This window comes from Balaenoptera acutorostrata, chromosome 3 (genome assembly GCF_949987535.1).
Source record: "Balaenoptera acutorostrata chromosome 3, mBalAcu1.1, whole genome shotgun sequence".
Lineage (NCBI taxonomy): Eukaryota > Metazoa > Chordata > Mammalia > Artiodactyla > Balaenopteridae > Balaenoptera > Balaenoptera acutorostrata.
Window position 1 is genome coordinate 171,564,058 of NC_080066.1, and position 21,520 is coordinate 171,585,577.

A 21,520-nucleotide genomic window follows, 5' to 3' on the forward strand; every position below is an offset into this window, starting at 1 on the left:
TCAAAAACCTTGGGCACGAAACAGAGTCAAAGGTTAACTTCACTCTTTATTAAGTGTTTGTGAGGTGCCAGGCCAGGCACTGGACTGGACAAATGTTTCCACGTTCACACCTTCCTTTAATCTCTGCAAAGATTCTGGGGAGCACAACTCGTAGCCCCATTTTACAGACACTTGAAACTGAGGCCCAAGGTCAAACAACTGGGTGCCCAAAGAGAGAGGGATTTAAACCTGGGCTGATGTGGTGCTGAATCCGTGCTTTGTTGCGTGGTCATCTATGCACCTGCTGGGTATGTACAACTGTACAGCAAGGGGTATAACTCAGTCTTTGTGAGCTGGGGGACCTCACACGGAAGCAGTCCTATTTGAAAGGAATCTGATATAAAGAGTTGAACAAGTTGTCTTTCAGATCCACATATAAATCCAATAGGATCCGGGGTATCCCATCTTTTGCCCTGTTCTGAGAATCACTAGCCCCAACAAATGGACAAGGGAAATTTTAGCAGCGAAGAGAAACAGCACAGGGACACCACATTCAGAGGATGCTAGCCCTGTTTTCCTAAGATTCATAGTTTTGTACAATGATATAATAACTATGGGAATTCAGCCTGTTCTCAGGGCTTTACTGATATGAATTCATTGAGTCCTATAAGAACCCCATACGGCAAGCATGTTTATTATTATCCCCACAGAGAGGGTTAAGCCAGGTGCCCACGAGGCCAAGATGGGTCCTTTCCAGGTTGTCCAAATCTGTAGTAGGTTGCCTTCCTACGATCCATGAGAAAGGGTCTGAGAAAGGGTTTGTTCAAGGATCAAGATGTAGCCAGCCAACCATCACCCTGTTTCCTCTCCTTGGGCCATCCGCGGACACTGCTGGCTGAAGGTAGCACTCCTCCCGCTGAGCTACGCCTCGAAACCATTTTGACCCACTTTACTATATTTCATTTTTTCTTGTCTTTTTTTTTTTTTGGTCGCACCACGCAGCATGCAGGATCTTCCCCGACCAAGGATCAAACCTGTGCACCCTGCAGTGGAAGCACGGAGTCTTAACCACTGGACCACCAGGAAAGCCCTTGACCCCCTCTAGGGAAGTTGCGAGTATGGCTCAGAGCTGTAATCCGCAGGAAACCCCTGCCACTCCTGAGGTCCGCTCCTTAATTCACAGGCAAGAACATGAAATCCTAGGGGTGCCTGAGTTTTGCCCAAGGTCAGAGTTTACCAAGTGGCAGAGTTGGGACCACAGCCAGGTCCCATCACTGGTAATCCAGGGCTCCTTTCCACAGGAGCTTGTTTCTGATGTACTGACTACTTGCTGCTGAGACTTTCACAGCCCCAAACACAACCAAAGGGAGGTACTGCATACATTTTACCAGAAAAAACCCACTGCGGAGCTATGGGAGAGGGTAAGGCATAAGGGTTGTGGAGAGCGGGCAATACATAATAGGACTCCCAGGAAAATAAGCGCATGAAGCCGGCCTAGAACTTGGGAAGCTGGCATTCCCCAAAGCAGGTCATCTACTGGGCATAATCAACTTCCTGCACGTTTCACACCAGTGGCAAGCACATCTGTGCGCTCATGGGGACAACGTGCATCTGACAGCAGAAGAGCTGGTTTCCTTTCCCCTATCTGCTCTCGGGCCTGCGGCAGCTCAGTCCTGCTCTGTGCACTGAAAAGGCCTGGAAGGTCTTCTTTCCATTTCATTAGCTCATCCAGGGGGCTGTCAGAAGTGAAAAGAAATAAGCATCTGCTAGGCATGTTAGGGAATTTATTTTAATTCCACCCCTGCATCCTATGGGAATAGAGTTAATAATAATTAGTGGCCCCATACAGGAGGGATAGAGAGGAGAAAACCGGAGGGAGGGCCCGGAAGGCTGGCAGGGGGTTGGTACCTAGACAGGTCTGCATGACCTGTGGTGGCATCAGGGCCTGAGCTGCTTTGCAAGAAGGGTTGGGACGTGTGGTCTGACCCCAGGATGGGCGGTCAGTGGTGGAGGGGGCAGGCCCTGGGCCTCCCAGGGGAGTTCCAGCCTAATCTAGTGCCTGACACACAGAGACAGAGACTAATGAAATGCTTGCAGGTGGGGCAGTGTGTGTAGGCCCAGACGGTCAGCTGGCTCAGAGCTGTAAAGGCAGCAGCTTCTCTCTGAACAAAACTCCGTGGGGAGCTCGGAGGCCTATAAAGCCTATGAAGGCCAAAGCGGGGCAGACATGGAGGATCGGATGGGCGGCACCTCGTAGCAACTCCTAGTAGAAGAAATGATGTGAGCCAGAGCAGCGATGCCGTGTGTAGCTGTGGGATGCACCCTCCAGGGGGCAGACCCTGAAGGGTCAGACCAGAGGTGAGGAATGTCTTTAATTAGGAATCACTGACTCATTAAATAATTCATTCAAGGGTGATAAAGTAACCTAATTTTAAGTTTGATGGGTGAAGGGAATATGTGTATCTATGTGGCAGAAGGAGAGGGGGGAGTTCGGGGCCAGGGAGTTTGGAAGAAAACATACAATAGTTTACTCTTTTAATTAAGAAAATAAGAGATATTATAACCTAAGAAATTTAAAAATGTACTTCACAAGGACACTCTACTCAATACTCTGTAATGGCCTATATGGGAAAAGAATCTACAAAAGAGTGGCTATGTGTAGATGTATAACTGATTCACTTTGCTGTACACCTGAAACTTACACGACATTGTAAATCAACTATACTCTAGTAAAAATTAAAAAAAAAAAAGATGGTTAAAAAAATGTATTTCACACACAGAGATTGTCACCAAGACACACAGAGACAGGCAGAGGGGACAGTTGGGGACACCTGTCAGCTGGCCACTCCTGAGGGCTCTGAATAAGCCACACTTATCTGTTGGGCCCCATCCTGGGTCCCCTTTTAACAAAGGGTTTGTCCCCTTCTGGCAATCAGCTAGGTTACTATTGTACAAGATCTGAAGTGCTCTCTACCCACTGAAACTGCTAACATACTAAAATGTCTCTAGCAGCCTAAATGGCATTTAAAATAAATACTGTGAATTGATGAAATGACCAATTATGTTAAGTACCCATGCCTGGTGTAATCCAAACTGAATCTTACCCCATTATCCTCAAAACTGCAAGATGATTCAGCAGGCCCTCTTGCCAGTGAATCTGCGAGAACCGAAACACAGAGGCCGCCCTCAACAGGACCTCGAGCGCTTCCAGTTAATTCTTGCAATTGCTTTTATGCTGGAAAAAAAGAACTGTACTACCTCTCTGCTCAACAGCTTATAAACCAAACAACTATTAGACAATACACATCGGTTCCCCACTGTACCAATTAGGTCATTCTGTTCCACTGATTTCAGGTTTTACCTTCCATTACTTCCTCTTTGGAAATCTCAGCTTTCTTCTGAAAAACATCTTGGAGTGCATGATGATGTCATTATTGCAAAGTGCCCGCAAAGCCCTCATTTCTGCATCCACCCCATAGAGCCCCCATCGCTCTCTCTACCTGTGGTCCCCTCGTGCCCCTGTGCTCTGGGCGTTTCCCTCCTGGCACCACCCCCATCTATTTACTTTTTAAGGCCTTGTACAAGTGTCAACTCTCCCAAGAAGTGACAGGCCCACGTTCCCTCCCTCCTGTCAAAAACAAGGCTCTGTCCTCGAAGCAATGGGGCACATCTGCTCATTTTGCTGCTTTTGGATTCTTTTAGTCTCAACCCGTAGGGTGACTTCACAGAGCAGGTTCTCCCCGGCCCCGTGCAGTCCGGTTTCGCCAATTCTGGTTGTAGTCAGGGCCCACGGTCACAGCTGGGCTTTACTGGCCGGCTGCTGGGTCCCTGTGTCACCCTGTGTGACCAAGCTTCACCTACTACCCTGCTTCTAGGAACTGGGTTTTTTAGGGGATCCTCCTGGCCTGCAATCCCAATCCTTGTGGCTGGAACCTAGTAACAGAGTTCTTTCCTAGTCTGATTATCTAGAAAAACATCCTCCTGCTTGCTTTAGACATAAAGAAAAAATGTGGGCATATATTGAAAATATAAAGTATAAAGATGAGAAAGTGAGCATAAATCAGCTACATTTTCTTCTACTTGATTCTAAACTAAACCTTCCTCTGCCATGACTGGGCAGCTCCCTTCTTTCTATGCCCGTATCTTTACTGTAAAACTTTTGTTCGTGGGCATCAGCAACTTCTTGATGAGCCAGTACTGCCCGCCAGAGAAACACAAGAATATGACACAAATGAACTTATCTATGAGACAGAAGCAGACTCACAGACATAGAGAACAGACCTGTGGTTGCCAAAGGGGAGGAGGGGTGGGAAGGGGATGGAATGGGAGTTTGGGATTAGCAGAGGCAAACCATTATATATAGAATGGATATACAACAAGGTCCTATTGTATAGCACAGGGAACTACATTCAATATCCTGTGATAAACTATAATGGAAAAGAATATAAAAAAGATATATATATATATATATATATATATATATATATATGAATCACTTTGCTGTATAGCAGAAACTAACACAACATTGTAAATCAACTACACATCAATAAAATAAAGTGTAAAAAATATTAATTCAGAAGAACACACAGAGTTTAAAAAACCTTATTACAATGTAAGTGTCTCGTGAACGCTCTATACAGATACAGCAAATGAAGAAACACAACAGGAAAAAAACCATTAGCAAATCCCCACCCACACTCCAGAATGCTCACCACGATACTTCTGATTTTCACATGTACAAAAAAAGTAAATGGGATGTATTGAATTGGATGTGGATTCAACGAGCATCTGAAATCTGTAATAATTTAATTCTCAATGCCTAGAGTAATTAGGAGAATGTTTAACCCTATGTAGAAAAGAAAAAAAGTCTACCACCCATGAGACAGAATCTCACGGTGAAATCACTCAACTTCATAAACCTTACCAATTTTTCCCTCATGCTTCTGTCCTGCAGAAATAACCCAAAACTAACATGCTTAGAGCAAATCTTCCCTAATGTGGAATTAATGAATAAAAATCCTATAAGAAAATGCTCTAAGTAAATAAAATCCCTTTTGTGAAAATAATCCAACCATGAATGATATTCATATCATTGCTACAGATCTAGAGGAAAAATAAGGATGCACATAACTTTGAAATCCACTTGAAAAAACCCAAAGGCTCATCATAATCGGTCTCCATTTACACTTTCTGAAGGGAGAACAGAATAGATTTTTTTTTAAATTATGTATTAATTTTTGAGAGTGGAGGGAGTTCTCTTTTTTCTTAAATATTTAGGATATTTATGATGGTCGTTAAAATTAGGATTAATCAGACCTGCCTACCTAAATTTCACCTGGACCAAGCAAAGATGCAAAGAAATTCTTAAGTTCCCAATTTCACAGGCTATTAAAAAGACAGCATACAATTGTATGGCCTTGAAAACAATAGCACAAATGTGATGACATCTCTCACAATTGTTTGAGCTACTCTGGAAACCTGAAGATAAATGCCTCTTTTCTTAGCTACATACATATTCTACTCCTTCACACACATGGCTGGCCCTGGGCGTGTAACTTTTAGGGAAAAGAGGCGTAACAGCTCTAAACCAACCAAGATGCACTGAAACTCCACACCCTAAGCCCAGTACAGTTCCAAAGCTCTTGGCAAAACCAAATCCATCTGCTTTGGGCCAGTTGTGCCACTCTGACACCTACCCAATCAAGAGAGGCTAATGGGGAAGTTGGAAGACACTCGGGGGCCAGCCAATTCCAGCTGATCCGCAGAGCAGACATCTCCCCAAAGTACTTTCTCGAAGTAGTTAGCGTGCATCTCATGGCTATTTTTAGCTATGTGTTCTTCTTCGACTTTGGCCATTTTTAAAGAAACTTGACAGCAAAAGTAGAGATGAAAGGCGGTTTGAATTCCTTGAGTACAGGAAGTCGCGCAAGGCAGCTGAGGATGGACCGGACAGCAGAAAGAATGTCCCCCTGCAAATGATGCCGGCAGGGACGAGGGAGGGTGTGTGAACTCTGAGCCTCAGAACAAACCACAGTCACCCTTCCGGGCACACATGGACGTCAGGGCAGAGCAAGCAACAAGTGGATCTCCACGATGACCCAAGTGCCAAAACACCCACAACATTCCTCACAGCCCAAGCACTGGAAACCTGTAATAGGGTTTGATTTTACCAGCCCAATTTATGCTATCGTTGCATCCTAACTGCCACATAATTCCAATTTCACCAAAGCAAGCCAAACACTTCTGGAATCTGACCAGTGACAGCAGACCAAAGAAGCCGTCTTATTTCAGACCAACAATTCATATCAACCAGGAGACGTCAGTAGGAAGAAATAAAGAGAACTGGACAAACAGAGCCAACCCACAGCAGTCACAGAGTGCCCGCTCTGCAGCAGACAGAACTCTCCCGACAGATACCAGGAGTGAAGGAGGAGTGTGGGGATGGGGGAGGGGGAGGGGGAGGGGGGGGCCGCCAGAGACCTACCTTGTAGAAGGGCTCCATTTCTCTTGAAGAAGGTGCTGCCCGGCCAGAGGGGTGGACCTGATGTGCTAAAACAGAATAGAAACCAGCGTGAGGGCGAGCTTGTCTACACTCACTCAGCAGCACTCAGAACTACCGTTCCTCCAAACGCATCCTTCAAAATGGCCTCAGCACACTTTCCCAATTATGCATTATTTACACCCTCTGAAAATGCATCTTTAAAAACCGTTAGGGCTTCCCTGGTGGCGCAGTGGTTGAGAATCTGCCTGCTAATGCAGGGGACACGGGTTCGAGCCCTGGTCTGGGAGGATCCCACATGCCACGGAGCAGCTGGGCCCGTGAGCCACAACTGCTGAGCCTGCGCGTCTGGAGCCTGTGTCCCGCAAAGGGAGGGGCCGCGATAGTGAAAGGCCCGCGCACCGCGATGAAGAGTGGCCCCCACTTGCCGCAACTAGAGAAAGCCCTCACACGAACCGAAGACCCAACACAGCCAAAAAATAAATAAATAAATAAAGTAGCTATAAAAATGATCTCTCTTTTAAAAAAAAAAAAAAAACCGTTAGGCTTGTCTTATGATGAATGGGCTTCATATTTCAACGTGCAGAACCCGTCCATGTGGGTATTCAGGTTACTGTCCTAACCCTGCTCCCTCTTGGGCACTGAAATCATTGGCAGGTAAACAAAATGGCCACATCAGATGCTCAACGTCATAGCTTATAACTTTCGCTAATTGCTTCATAATTTGATGACTTTATGAGGCAAAGAACTCCCATCCATGTCTTCTGAGATCAGCAGGTTTTCCACTACTTCCTAGTGCCACCTGCCCATTATAAATACGAGCTTGCCTTTCTTGGCTTTTCTACCACCAAATTCTTAATATACAGATATGACCTTGATCGACTCCCTCCCTCCCCTGTCTTCTTGTTTCGTATCCCGTTTTCAATTCCTTGGCTTAAAATGTTGCACTCCATATCCTATAAAACATTTTGCAGATATGTTACCACTCATGGTCCTGTAACAGGAGAGGCAAGAAAAGACGAAAGATTAATGTATCACAATGACACCTTACTACATTTATAGACAAGCATTTTCACTGTTTTAAGACACCCAGTGAAAAACTTTTTAACCAAGCCGGTCTTGGAGTAGAAAGGAGGTGATTCTAAATCAAGGATTGGTTTAGATTAATGTTAGAAAGCACTTAGTCAAAATTGTTACTACAGCCAGCCCAAGAGGCAGTATAAATTACTTTCTCCAAAATAGAATGTGGCAAATGATACCGGTTAATGCATCATCTATCACCTTCAATGTTAAAAATAATTTAAAAGTTGGTCTAAATAATAAGTTTGTAAGTTTGGCAAACACGGACACACACACACACACACACACACACACACACACACACAGAATAAGAAATCTGAAGGACTATCCAATGAATGTTTCTAGAGTCAATCAGGGTCTCTAGTAATGCAGGGGAACAATACTGTTAACAAGAAGGAGAAATGCCAGTGACACATTCTGTTGACCAACATTTCGTCCCCAGAGGTACAAATAGCACACCAGGTATGGGGACATGGACATGTTACATGGTTGGTGAGGAGTAGAGAAGGAGGAAGAAAAGTGCTACAGCACACAAATACATCAAAGCAATGTCAAACGTGTTAGAAAACACACAGTATGAACCTTGATGTAAATGATAAAACTTTTGTTTTATCTTGGTTCGGATCCACTCTACTCAGAGTAAGTGAGGATAATGCATCCCAGCTATGGCTTCTCCTGCAGCCCTGATTCTCAGCTCTAGCTGCTGTGGCCTCTGAGTGGCCAGGAGTTGCACAGGACAACAGGAGATCTGGCTGGGGTCTCAGGGCTGCAGGATGATGGCAGCAAGCTGAGTTCTCTTCTATGTGATTCCTGTCCTATTCCGATTTGAGGCTGTTAAGGCTCAAAGTTGCATGAAGAATAATGTGCATTAAAATGCTTAAGATTATCTTTTAACAACCCCAGCCAGCTCCTGGGATTTTACCATCTTATTTTTATAAGGAAGCAGGAAATAGCCAGCTGGCTGTGGCCAACACTGAATCACCTGATTTCTAAAGATATTTAAAAACTGAGGACTTCATTATAGAGGAGTTGGCGCTTCTGGAGAATTCAATAATTGACTATTAGTGCAGGAGCCTGAATATCCAGCTTACTTCCCTCCAAATCTCCTTTTTATTCTGAACTTGATTTGGCTGAAAACTGAGTAGACGCCAGGGATGGAGTAAACGTGGGGAACGGAGGACGGGTAAATCCAGTGGTTTAGCTAAGGAAAATTCTCTGTATGATAGAAATCTACTTCAAGATTTCTACAACATCCTTTTAATGTACCTAAGTCACTGATCGCTATTCTGGTCGTTCTGCTGTGCTGCCGGTGTAATCTACACTCTCACAGTGGAGACAGATCTGGACTGGCCCACCTACCTGCTCTGACGTAGCACCCGTTGTGACTGATGCATTCACCTGTGGGCTCGATTCCTGCCATGCTAATTGCAAAGCTTTTGAGCTCAGTGACCCCATATTCTACACTGTTCTTTGGGATGGTCCCTCCAAATGACATCTTCTAACTGTTAGGAGAGTTAAGGATTTATTAAGAGCTTGTTGAAAACTGTGCTTGGACATGGAGAGAAAAATTAGAAGCCATATTTTATGGCCTCTAGGAGCTTACTGTCATACTTAGCTAGCTATAACCTCTGTGACTCTATCTAAAGAGACTAGAAATGCTTGTGGAAAGGCCAACGGTTATGGCCCTAGTGGCTACAGGTTGGGGAGACAGCAAACTGATTTTTTTCCTCCATCTGGAGATATCCCTGGCTCACTGACCTTTAAAGCTCAAAGTTAGTTTTTAAAAAGTATATAAAGTTACTTAAAAATGTATAACAACCACAGTAATTCAGAGAAGCTAGTGGTTGAGATCTTTGTGGGAGTATCTCAGGCCACCCTGGAAACCACTCATTTGTGTGGCAAATCAAGGAGGGGTGGGTGGGTGGCCTGTGCAGAGGAGGATGGGGGACTCTCCACACTCAAGTCACCAAAATGCCAGTGAACTTGTAAATAGTCACTGCCATGGGAAGTGGCCACTAGGGCCCCCTTCAACCTACCAGGGTGGGTTTTAATCACCTTACAATGGTGCTCACATTGCCTGAAGACAGGATGCCAAATTAACACGTACAGAGCACAATGATCAACACTTTTCCGTGGGATCCTCCGATCCCATGAGAGGGCAAGGCAGAACCCACTTTCCCCATTCTTCAGGTGAGGAGATGGAGGGACTTGTCCAAGTCATCACACGGCTGGTGAGTGACCAGCCCAAGACCAGCCCACTGCACCACAGAGACACACGTCAACGGCCCCGATTTCATTTCTCATCGTCCAGCTTTCTCTTCCAGTCTTTCGGCACCAAACCCTTAGCTATCCTTCTCCATGGAAGAAGGCTGTGGACGGTATTTCACTAGGAATCTCTCCAAGGCAAAATCCCAGGCTAGAAAAAGCAATCAGGCTCACCAGATGCGAAAGACAAGACACGTGGGCTCATATTAGCAGAAACAATACAACGCTGGCGCCACCAATGTCTCACTTCAGTAATGCTCTAACAAAAGCTCATGACCTTCAGCACCAGAAGCCAACCCCACGTGTGGCAAAGGAAGTCGAGCAACAGGTTAAGAGGGCCTGGCCTGCCAGAAAAGGCAGTTTGTCAACTGGCATTTGAGAGCATTGATCCGGCCGATCATTAAGACCAGAGCTGAGCCAGCAAATCCCAAGGGATGTGCCCTTCCACCCCACCAGCATCTGCCAGAGACTCAGAGCTCTGTCTCTCCCTGGGCCTCACACGCTCAGCTGCAGTTCTTCCAGCTCCCAAGGCGACACTGTAGGTCAACAGGTCGTCCGGCCCTAAGGTGGCTCTTGGCATAATGATGTCATCTGTCATGTGACACCCATGAGCTGTCATCATTGTCAGAACCGGATGAACTCTAACCAAGACCCTGGGAGGTTCTGGCAAGATCCACACCTGTATTCACCAGCCTGGACTTGCTGTGAGTCTAAGAACAGAAAATTAGGAAAAGTACTTCTTTTCTAAGTACTTTTTTTTTTTTTGGAAACTTTTTTTTTTTAATGCTTTATTTTATACTTTTTTAAAAATTTTATTTATTTATTTATTTATGGCTGTGTCGGGTCTTCGTTTCTGTGCGAGGACTTTCTCTAGTTGAGGCAAGCAGGGGCCACTCTTCATCGCGGTGCGCGGGCCTCTCACTATCGCGGCCTCTCTTGTTGCGGAGCACAGGCTCCAGACGCGCAGGCTCAGTAGTTGTGGCTCACGGGCCCAGTTGCTCCGCGGCATGTGGCATCTTCCCAGACCAGGGCTCGAACCCGTGTCCCCTGCATTGGCAGGCAGACTCTCAACCACTGTGCCACCAGGGAAGCCCTCTAAGTACTTTTTAAAAAGTACTTTTTGTCTAAGAACCCAGTTGCCAAATGTGAACTGGTTGATCTGAAAGAGAGAACAGGGTACTGAAACATGGATGAACCTCGAGGACATTATGCTAAGTGAGATACGCCAGTCACAAAAGGACAAATTTCAAATTCACAGAGACAGAGTACAAGGGGAGTTCCCAGAGGCTGGAGGGAGGGGGGAGTAGGGAGTTGTTTAATGGGTACAGAGTTGCAGTTTTGTAAGATGAAAAGAGTTATGGGGGTTGGTTACCCAATAATGTGAATGTACTTAACACTATTGAACTGTACACTTACACGGCTAAGATGGTATACTTTATGTTATGTGTATTTTACTACCACAACAAAAAATTTTTACTGTAAAATGATAGAGGGAGAGAGAGAGAGAGAGAAAGAATGAATACAGGAAGGACCCCAGAAGAAGTGAATCAAAGTCTAAAGAGTTTTGGGCAGTGAAAGATCAACCTACATGCTGTGTTTCTGAAGGTCCCCTGCAGTTAGCACCTCTGCCAGAGTGGCCCAAAGTACACTAAACAGCGGAAAGGGATGTGGTGAGACCAGCCTATCCTAACCTGGTCCTTACAGAGGCCAGAGCTTGCCTGCTAGTCTTCAGGCAGCTGAGCGGATCTCTGACATATTCTTAGCACCAGAAACAATGTGAAGGCAGTCCCGCTGGATGTGTGAAATCTACCATCAGACTGTGTTTCTCCAGGAATAAAACAGTCAAAGCAGTTGTAATGAAGGGGGAAATTCCTGAAAAAATACTGGGAATTCTACTGTTAATTCTAACTGTGGATTGATCAACAGAATGTCATAGAAAAACAAATATGACCTACACCACATACTAACACAGACACGTTGGGTGAAGGATGCCAGTCTTCAAGTTTGGAATGCAGGAATCAGAGAGACGTGTGTGAGACGGTCTCAAGTTTCACAAAACACCCTTCATAATTTGAGACGCATCACTAAAGAGTCCAGTTGAAAGTTCAGAATTCTCAGGGACGTTCAGAAGTTCAGAAGTCTCAGGGACTTTTACAACCTTTCATATAAAACCAGAGTATGTTGACATTCAAAGGGATCTCAGTGGCCACCTGGTTCCATCCGAGCTGTGGTGGGGACAGCACAAGATCTGGACTCAAGGAATTTGTCTGTTGAAAACACAAGCTGAAAACAGGTCTCAATTCCACTGCTACAAACAGGGAGCAGTTACAGCATGTAGTGCTGGAGAATTAAATGAGATGATGCATGTACAAAGGACACTCTGTGAACTGCAAAAACCCCAGCGGTTGTCTTGATTACAAGAAAACTGCAGTTCAGAGAAGTTAAATGATGTGCTCGGTGCCAACACTTCCTCCTACATCCTGTGGACTCTCCCAGTTAGGCTCTTGGCTTCATTTCTGTGACGGAAGAGCTAACCGCACCTTCATCTTCCTCTTCCCCTTAAGGATGCTTTGAGATCATCTCATTTGCAAACGTTCCTCCACCCGAAGTAGCAATGAACACTTTCTAAAAATCAATAGGCTGGAAGAAGCAGCTTCACGGATGCCACCTACTCTAAAGAAAGCTAAAAAAAGACAGCTCTGCCCAGAATCCTGCATAGATCCAAACTATTAAGTATGGCTGCCCACAGTGACCTTTCAGGGTCAGGCAATCAAGAGGCAGAAGAGACCAGGTGGAAAGGTACCAGGACTGGCCAGTTTTCAGAGGCTGACAATTATTGGGAAGGCATTACTGAAGTGATCAGCCAATAACCAGCAAGGACCACAAAAGCCACAACGGAGAGTGTGGCAAGATCACTCTGAAGGCAAAACTCGGATCCTGGTAAGAAATGGAATGGCTTTGTCACCTTAGCCAAATGTTAAGACTGGAGAATTGGGAGACTGGGATTGACATATATACACTAATATGTATAAAATGGATAACTAATAAGAACCTGCTGTATAAAAAAATTAAGTTAAATTTAAAAATTTTTTAAAAAGACTGGAGACTCATCCTGTCTCCAACTGGATCAACCTGCAAAGCATTCCTGTGTGCCCATCACAGCCAAGGGTGTGCTAGGCTGGAGCGGATGGGGGGGAACGGCTGTGAGACTCGGACAGGGATGGCTGCTCTGGAGCAAGATCTACTGTGCGATTTTAAACACATCAATAATGTTCCACGAAGTATGCTATGAAGTTTAGGGCTTCCCTCCTCAGACACGTTTGAGATGTGCTGTTGACCTGTGGCAGGGTTTCTCAACCTTGGCACTGCTGACCTTTAGGGCTGGATCATCTTTATGGTGGGGGCCGTCCCGTGGGTGCTAGGGTGTTCGGCAGCCTCCCTGGCCTCTACCCACTAGATCCCGGCACCAACCCTCCCCAGTTGTAACAAATAAAAATGTCTCCAGAAACTACCACGTGTCCTCTGGGAGATAAAATGGCCCCCAGCCAAGAACCATTACCTGATGGTCAGCAACCCGACTAAGCTGCCCTCGCTCTTCTCTCCACTCGCCAAGTCTCAACCCCCCTGCCCCCCACCTCGCCCCCTGGTCCATATCTCATCAGGCAGAAACGTCACCTCCTCTTTTCTAAAACCAAAGCCATTCCTCACAAGCTCACTCACCCTCCGTTATTTCTACCTGTGTCTGCACCTTCTTCTTTGCCAAAGCAGCACCCCTATTGCCCTCTTTTCCTCTGGCATCCTTCCTCCTGCCATTATCCCTTGTCTCCCCTCGCCTCCCCCTTCCAGGACTTCATAGCTGACCCATCATCCAACATCACCTAGTGTCCAGATCCTCCTCTTGGCCCCCATGACCCTGCCATGCACTAACCAAGCCCAGGAGCTGGGCGACAGTGCCAGACCTCTGCTCTTCTGTGTCATGGTGTCCCCGGACTGGCTGCGATCCCCTCACGTCTGGGTCATCAGAGGCCCCCAAGTCACCCCGCCATTCAGGGCTAAGGGCCTTGATGGCTCTACAGTCCCTCTCCCCTGCCCACTCCATGCCCGCCCACATGCACTCACATGAGAGGCTTACTTTATTATTATTTTTTTCTAATGACATAAACTCTCTATCACTTTTGACATTATCTCTTTAAAACCCTTTCCAAGTTTAGCCTCACAACACCCACCTAGCCTGGCTCTCCTCCTCCCACTCTCCTTTCTATGAAATCTGCTAGCTCTTTGTCCAGCCTTAGCCCCATAATGATGGGTATTCCTAGAGTTTTAGCCCTCTCTTCTTTTCTATTCATTCTCCTTTCTTAGGAGAGTTCATGAACTCCTGGGAAATGTGGCTTTTCCAATTCTGTATCTCGAGCTGATCTTGCCTCCAGACTCTGGAATGTATTTCTGGCTGCATCCCCCCGTGCCACATCGATTCAAATGAGGGAGCCAGTTTCCCGCCTCTGTCTCCCCTGCCGGTCCCCACGGGCACTTTCCAAACTGCCCTGGATTTCTCAGTGTCTCTATTGGTTCTCTAGGGCTGTTATAACAAAGTACCACAGATAAGTATCTTAAAACAATAGAAATTTCTTCTCTCACAATTGTGGAGGTTAGGAGTCCAAAGTCAAGGATGGTTCCTTCTAAGGGCTGTAAGTGAGAATCTGTTCTATGCCACTTCCCTAGTTTCTGGTGGTTGCAGGCAATCCCTGGACTTCCTTGGTTTATATATGCATCACCCCGTCTCTGCCTTCATGTTTATATGGCATTCTCCCTGTGTGTGCTTTCTGTGTGCAAATTTCTCCTTTTTATATTGGCTTAGGGGTCCAGCCTACTGCAGTATGACCTCATCATCACTAACAACTGCAATGACAATATTTCCAAATGAGATCATATTCTGGAGTGCTGGGTGTTAGGACCTAATATCAATATATGAAGTTTTGGAGGGGACAACTCAGCCCACCACAGTGTCTGTGATTGTCTCCCTTTACACACAGTGCACTCACTCCCTGAAACACTGCGACATCTGAGTCTGTCTTCTCCTAAATCCCTACCACCTATGGCAATGCTTGGAACTTGGCTGTACCTGTCAATGTTTGTTGAAAGAATAAAAGTCACCAATTAATTTAACTCAGCATTCCTCACAAAAAGAAAAAAAAAATGACTCAGCTTTTGGTGATTGCCCGTAAAATGCTCAAGTTAAAAATTCTGGTGCTCATGGAACATTCTACAGGATAGATCATATCTTGGGACACAAATCAAGCCTTGGTAAATTTAAGAAAATTGTAATCTTATCAAGTATCTTTTCCAACCATAACGCTGTAAGACTAGATATCAATTACAGGTAAAAATCTGTATAAAATACAAACACATGGAAGCTAAACAATACACTACTTAATAACCAAGAGATCACCGAGGAAATAAAAAAATACCTAGAAACAAATAACAGTGAAAACACGATGACCCAAAACCTATGGGATGCAGCAAAAGCAGTTCTAAGAGGGAAGTTTATAGCAATAGAATCCTACCTCAAGAAACAAGAAACATCTCAAATAAACAATCTAACCTTACACCTAAAGTAATTAGAGAAAGAAGAACCAAAAAAACCCAAAGTTAGTAGAAAGAAAGAAATCATAAAGATCAGAGCAGAAATAAATGAAAAAGAAATGAAGGAAACAATAGCAAAGATCAATAAAACTAAAAGCTGGTTCTTTGAGAAGATAAACAAAATTGATCAACCATTAGCCAGACTCATCAAGAAAAAAAGGGAGAAGACTCAAATCAATAGAATTAGAAATGAAAAAGGAGAAGTAACAACTGACACTGCAGAAATACAAAGGATCATGAGAGATTACTACAAGCAACTATATGCCAATAAAATGGACAACCTGGAAGAAATGGGCAACTTCTTAGAAAAGCACAACCTTTCGAGACTGAACCAGGAAGAAATAGAAAATATAAACAGACCAATCACAAGCACTGAAATTGAGACTGTGATTAAAAATCTTCCAACAAACAAAAAGCCCAGGACCAGATGGCTTCACAGGCGAATTCTATCAAACATTTAGAGAAGAGCTAACACCTATCCTTCTCAAACTCTTCCAAAATACAGCAGAGGGAGGAACACTCCGAAACTCATTCTACAAGACCACCATCACCCTGATACCAAAACCACACAAAGATGTCACAAAGAAAGAAAACTACAGGCCAATATCACTGATGAACATAGATGCAAAAATCCTCAACAAAATACTAGCAAACAGAATCCAACAGCACATTAAAAGGATCATACACCATGATCAAGTGGGGTTTATCCCAGGAATGCAAGAATTCTTCAATATATGCAAATCAATCAATGTGATACACCATATTAACAAACAGAAGAATAAAAACCATATGATCATCCCAATAGATGCAGAAAAAGCTTTTGACAAAATTCAACACCCGTTCATAATAAAAACCCTCCAGAAAGTAGGCATAGAGGGAACTTACCTCAACATAATAAAGGCCATATATGACAAACCCACAGCCGACATCGTTCTCAGTGGTGAAAAACTGAAACCACTTCCTCTAAGATCAGGAACAAGACAAGGTTGCCCACTCTCACCACTATTCTTCAACATAGTTTTGGAAGTTTTAGCCACAGCAATCAGAGAAGAAAAAGAAATAAAAGAAATCCAAATCGGAAAAGAAGAAATAAAGCTGTCACTGTTTGTAGATGACATGATTCTATACATAGAGAATCCTATAGACTCTACCAGAAAACTACCAGAGCTAATCAATAAATTTGGTAAACTAGCAGGATACAAAATTAATGCACAGAAATCTCTGGCATTCCTATACACTAATGATGAAAAATCTGAAAGAGAAATTCAGGAAACACTCCCATTTACCACTGCAACAAAAAGAATAAGATACCTAGGAATAAACCTACCTAGGAGACAAAAGACCTGTATGCAGAAAAGTATAAGACAGTGATGAAAGAAATTAAAGATGATACAAACAGATGGAGAGATATACCATGTTCTTGGATTGGAAAAATCAACATTGTGAAAATGACTATACTACCCAAAGCAATCTACAGATTCAATGCAATCCCTATCAAACTACCAATGACATTTTTCACAGAAATAGAACAAAAAAATGTCACAACTTGTATGGAAACACAAAAGACCCCAAATCGCCAAAGCAATCTTGAGAAAGAAAAACAGAGCTGGAGGAATTAGACTCCCTGACTTCAGACTATACTACAAAGCTACAGTAATCAAGACAGTATGGTACTGGCACAAAAACAGAAATATAGCTCAATGGAACAGGATAGAAAGCCCAGAGATAAACCCACGCACATATGGTCACCTTATTTGTGATAAAGGAGGCAAGAATATACAATGGAGAAAAGACAGCCTCTTCAATAAGTGGTGCTGGGAAAACTGGACAGCTACATGTAAAGGAATGAAATTAGAACACTCCCTAACACCATACACAAAAATAAACTCAAAATGGATTAAAGGCCTAAATGTAAGGTCAGACATTATGAAACTCTTAGAGGAAAACATAGGCAGAACACTCTATGACATAAATCACAGCAAGATCCTTTTTGACCCACCTCCTAGAGAAATGGAAATAAAAACAAAAATAAACAAATGGGACCTCATGAAACTTAAAAGCTTTTGCACAGCAAAGGAAACCATAAACAAGACAAAAAGACAACCCTCAGAATGGGAGAAAATATTTGCAAATGAAGCAACTGACTAAGGATTAACCTCCAAAATTTACAAGCAGCTCATGAAACTCAATACCAAAAAAACAAACAACCCAATCCAAAAATGGGCAGAAGACCTAAATCGACCTTTCTCCAGAGAAGACATACAGATTGCCAACAAACACATGAAAGAATGCTCAACATCACTAAATCATTAGAGAAATACAAATCAAAACTACAATGATGTATCACCTCACACCAGTCAGAATGGTCATCATCAAAAAATCTACAAACAATAAATGCTGGAGAGGGTGTGGAGAAAAGGGAACCCTCTTGCACTGTTGGTGGGAATGTAAGTTGATACAGCCACTATGGAGAACAGTATGGAGGTTCCTTAAAAAACTAAAAATAGAACTACAATACGACCCAGCAATCCCACTACTGGGCATATACCCTGAGAAAACCGTAATTCAAAAAGAGTCATGTACCACAATGTTCATTGCAGCTCTATTTACAATAGCCAGGACATGGAAGCAACCTACGTGTCCATCGACAGATGAATGGATAAAGAAGATGTGGCACATATATTCAATGGAATATTACTCAGTCATAAAAAGAAATGAAATTGAGTTATTTGTAGTGAGGTGGATGGACCTAGAGTCTGTCATACAGAGTGAAGTAAGTCAGAAGGAGAAAAACAAATACTGTATGCTAACAGATATATATGGAATCTTAAAAAACAAAAAAAAGGTTCTGAAGAACCTAGGGGCAGGACAGGAATAAAACGCAGACATAGACAATGGACTTGAGGACACGGGGAGGGGGAAGGGTAAGCTGGGACGAAGTGAAAGAGTGGCATGGACATATATACACTACCAAATGTAAAATAGATAGCTAGTGGGAAGCAGCCGCATAGCACAGGGAGATCAGCTCAGTGCTTTGTGACCACGTAGAGGGGTGGGATAGGGAGGTTGGGAGGGAGATGCAAGAGGGAGGAGATATGGGGATCTATGTAGAGATATAGCTGATTCACTTTGTTATAAAGCAAAATTAACACACCATTGCAAAGCAATTATACTCCAATAAAGATGTTAAAAAAAAAAAATCTGGGATCTCAAACAGGGTTCTCTCCTGAACCCCCATCTGCTGTCATCCATTCCTGCCAACCCCTTCTTTCAAAAATCTCTGACAATTTCCCTTCCTTTGTGTTTCTACTCTACTGTGTCAACTCATATGCAGATGTTCCCACTAGCATCCTAATAGGTCTGCCATCTCCAGTCTTTCCCCCAACCCCAGTTCTCCCTGCCTAATATCTTTGCTGTCCTCTCAGAGCACAGCATTTTCCTCAGCTCTCCCCTTGGTTTGCAAACTGTTCCCCAGGGAACCCCCAGGGGGTGCCTATAGTGCTGTCAGTGGTGGGTGTGGGGGACAGGTGTCTAGGTGAGGCCCTGCACCAATGTCAACAAAGCATCTCATACTATGTATAAAATAGATAACTAATGAGAACCTACTGTATAGCACAGGGAACTCTACTCAATGATCTGTGGTGACCTAAATGGGAAGGAAAGCCAAAAAACAGGGGATATATGTATACATATAGCTGATTCACTTTGCTGTACAGTAGAAACTAACACAACATTGTAAAGCAACTGTACTCCAATAAAAATTAATTTAAAAAAAAAAGCATCTCATTTTTCAGGTGTCTGACGTGTTGAGTTTCCACATAATTTTTCATTTGAAGAGCTTGATGGTTATAAAAGTGGGTGAAAACCAGTAGCTTATAGGGCAGAGTTAAGTCCAATAGGTTCTCTGCCCCTAAGAGGCCTTTCTATTCCTTCTCAACATGTTTCCCCTGCTCCCCAACATACCACCTGAGGCAGGTCTCCAGAACACACTCGTACCCTATATATTTCTATGACCCATTCAAGCCAATTTGAAACAGGAGGGAAGGGGGCAGGGAACAACCTTTAAAAGAATGACACAGCCATTGAAGACACAACATCAACTGGTTAGAACCAACTAGGTCCAAGATGATGGAAGATTCGACTTCCAGTGGACCTTGAGCCTCATTATATGCTCATTGTAATACATCAGCATATGCTAAATGACACACCCACCAGTGCCATGACAGTTCTGAGGCTACGCATAAAAGGTCAAAAAGTGGGCGGTGGCACAATTCCTGGAAATCTCCTCCCCTTCTCCACAATATCAATAGTTGGAACAATCCTCCCACTCATTAGCCTATGAAATTACCCTGCCCGTAAAAACTAACCACCCCATATTTCGGGGCCTCTCACCTTCTGAGATGGCTCACACTCTGTCTGTGGAGTGTGCTTGTCCCATGGCCGCTCTCACTTTCCAAGACGACCCCATGCCCTGGAGCCGCTCTCACCTTTTGAGACAGACCCCATTCTGTCTATGGAATGTGTTTCTCTCTAAATAAATCCACTTCTTACCTATCACTTTGTTTCTCACTGAATTCCTTCTGTGAGGGGACATAAAAGAACCTGAGCTTCATTAAGTCCTGAGACCAGGTGTGTGATCTCAATTAAAAGACACTGGGTTCAAGTCCCAATCTGGGTTGTGTGGTTTCAAATTCTGTTCCCCTCTGCTGAAATGCCCTGCTCCCATGTTCTCTTTGCCTATTCAACTCCCATCCATCCTTTATGGTTCAACTCAAATCCCGGATCTTTTTCTGGTCACTCCCACACTGGAACCTCTCCCCACTCTGAATTTGGTAATTCCTGTATAGTACAGTCTATCTGGTAATTCCTGTATAGTGCAGTTAATTTGGCAGCTGATCGTACTATGTGATATTTCCTGATCTGATGTCTTACACCTTTAATTCACTTTCCATAGGTGTGTGTCTTACCTTTCCAAAGGGCAGAAACCCCATGTAGGCAGAGATTAAAGGTGACTCCCCTCCTAGAATTTAGCCAAGTTCACTGTACACAAAAATTGTTGCTATTATTCTACTAAGTGATGGTGTAAAATTGCAGAAATGCTACCTGCATATCATAAATAGAATTATTTCACACAGTAGGATTTCTAAAAAATTCTCTTAGTAGACATAATTCTCTTACAAAGGAACTAGCCTATATAGTAAGTAACATTCCTTCTTCCACTATCATCATCTCAGATAAAAACTTAAAAATCTTTAAAATTGGAAACAAAATTATAAATCTCATCTTTGATGGTAAGTAATATGTGAGGTAATTTGGATTACTCTTTTGATTTTTTGATTACTTAGGAATATATAAATAACTAGATAAGTACATGTATATTTTTGATAATATGGAATGCATGTTTGAGTATACTGAAGAAATTCTGCCTGAAGCCAGGGCTACAATTTTAGATGCATACAGCTCATGATACATCTTATGAACAGATGCAAAGGTGTTTATCATTATCTTTGTGCTACACAGTTTCTAATTTTACATATGAAAACCAAGGCATCATTCAGCATAAAGTACATTATTTGCATGATATATTTGCATTTGTAAAACACCCACATTTACGTTTACTGCTTAATGGGCCTGGTTAAAATGGGCCACTCTATATAAATGGAGTACACTGGTTCCCAACTCAATGGTGCTGATAAGAAAACGACTCCTTTTAGATGCAAATGAACCTACTAATCACAATTAAAATGGTGGAGTTGAGGAAAGCTGAGCAGCTGTTCCAAGAGCTACAAGTCTAGGGCCAGTTTGGTTCCAGCTTAATCTCAGGAGCAGCCTGGGACTCCCCAGAGGACATCTGCCCAGGGGCCAATGGGGTAAACTTAGCTTTTTCAAAGGTGGTTGGGAGAGGTTAGAGGTAGCTCCCGAATCTGGGCTGACTGTGCAACTGTGGTCATCCGCCCAGTTCAAAGGACATAAGTGGTGCAGAAGGGAGGAGGATTGCATTTGGAAGACTCACAGAGGAAAGGCAAGACACAAAAAGTTAAGTAACTGAGGCATCCC

At 43.6% G+C, this 21,520-nt stretch overlaps 1 protein-coding gene across 13 annotated transcripts in view; it reads right to left on the reverse strand.

Moving 5' to 3' along the window:
- Positions 1 to 21,520, reverse strand: part of LOC130707527 (EF-hand calcium-binding domain-containing protein 11-like) — a 215,081-nt gene that overhangs the window by 27,494 nt on the left and 166,067 nt on the right. For 11 of the 13 annotated variants that reach the window (XR_009007439.1, XR_009007433.1, XR_009007435.1 and 8 more), the window contains one exon: positions 6,464 to 6,528. Coding sequence is in view for 3 of the 13 variants with exons in the window: in XM_057542559.1 (XP_057398542.1) it covers positions 6,464 to 6,528 (65 nt within the window). In the remaining 10 variants the exon portion in view is untranslated. Of the gene's footprint in view, positions 1 to 29; positions 1,716 to 3,083; positions 3,215 to 6,463; positions 6,529 to 21,520 lie in introns of those variants that run through there. The other 2 variants (XR_009007438.1, XR_009007437.1) reach the window with 2 other exon arrangements.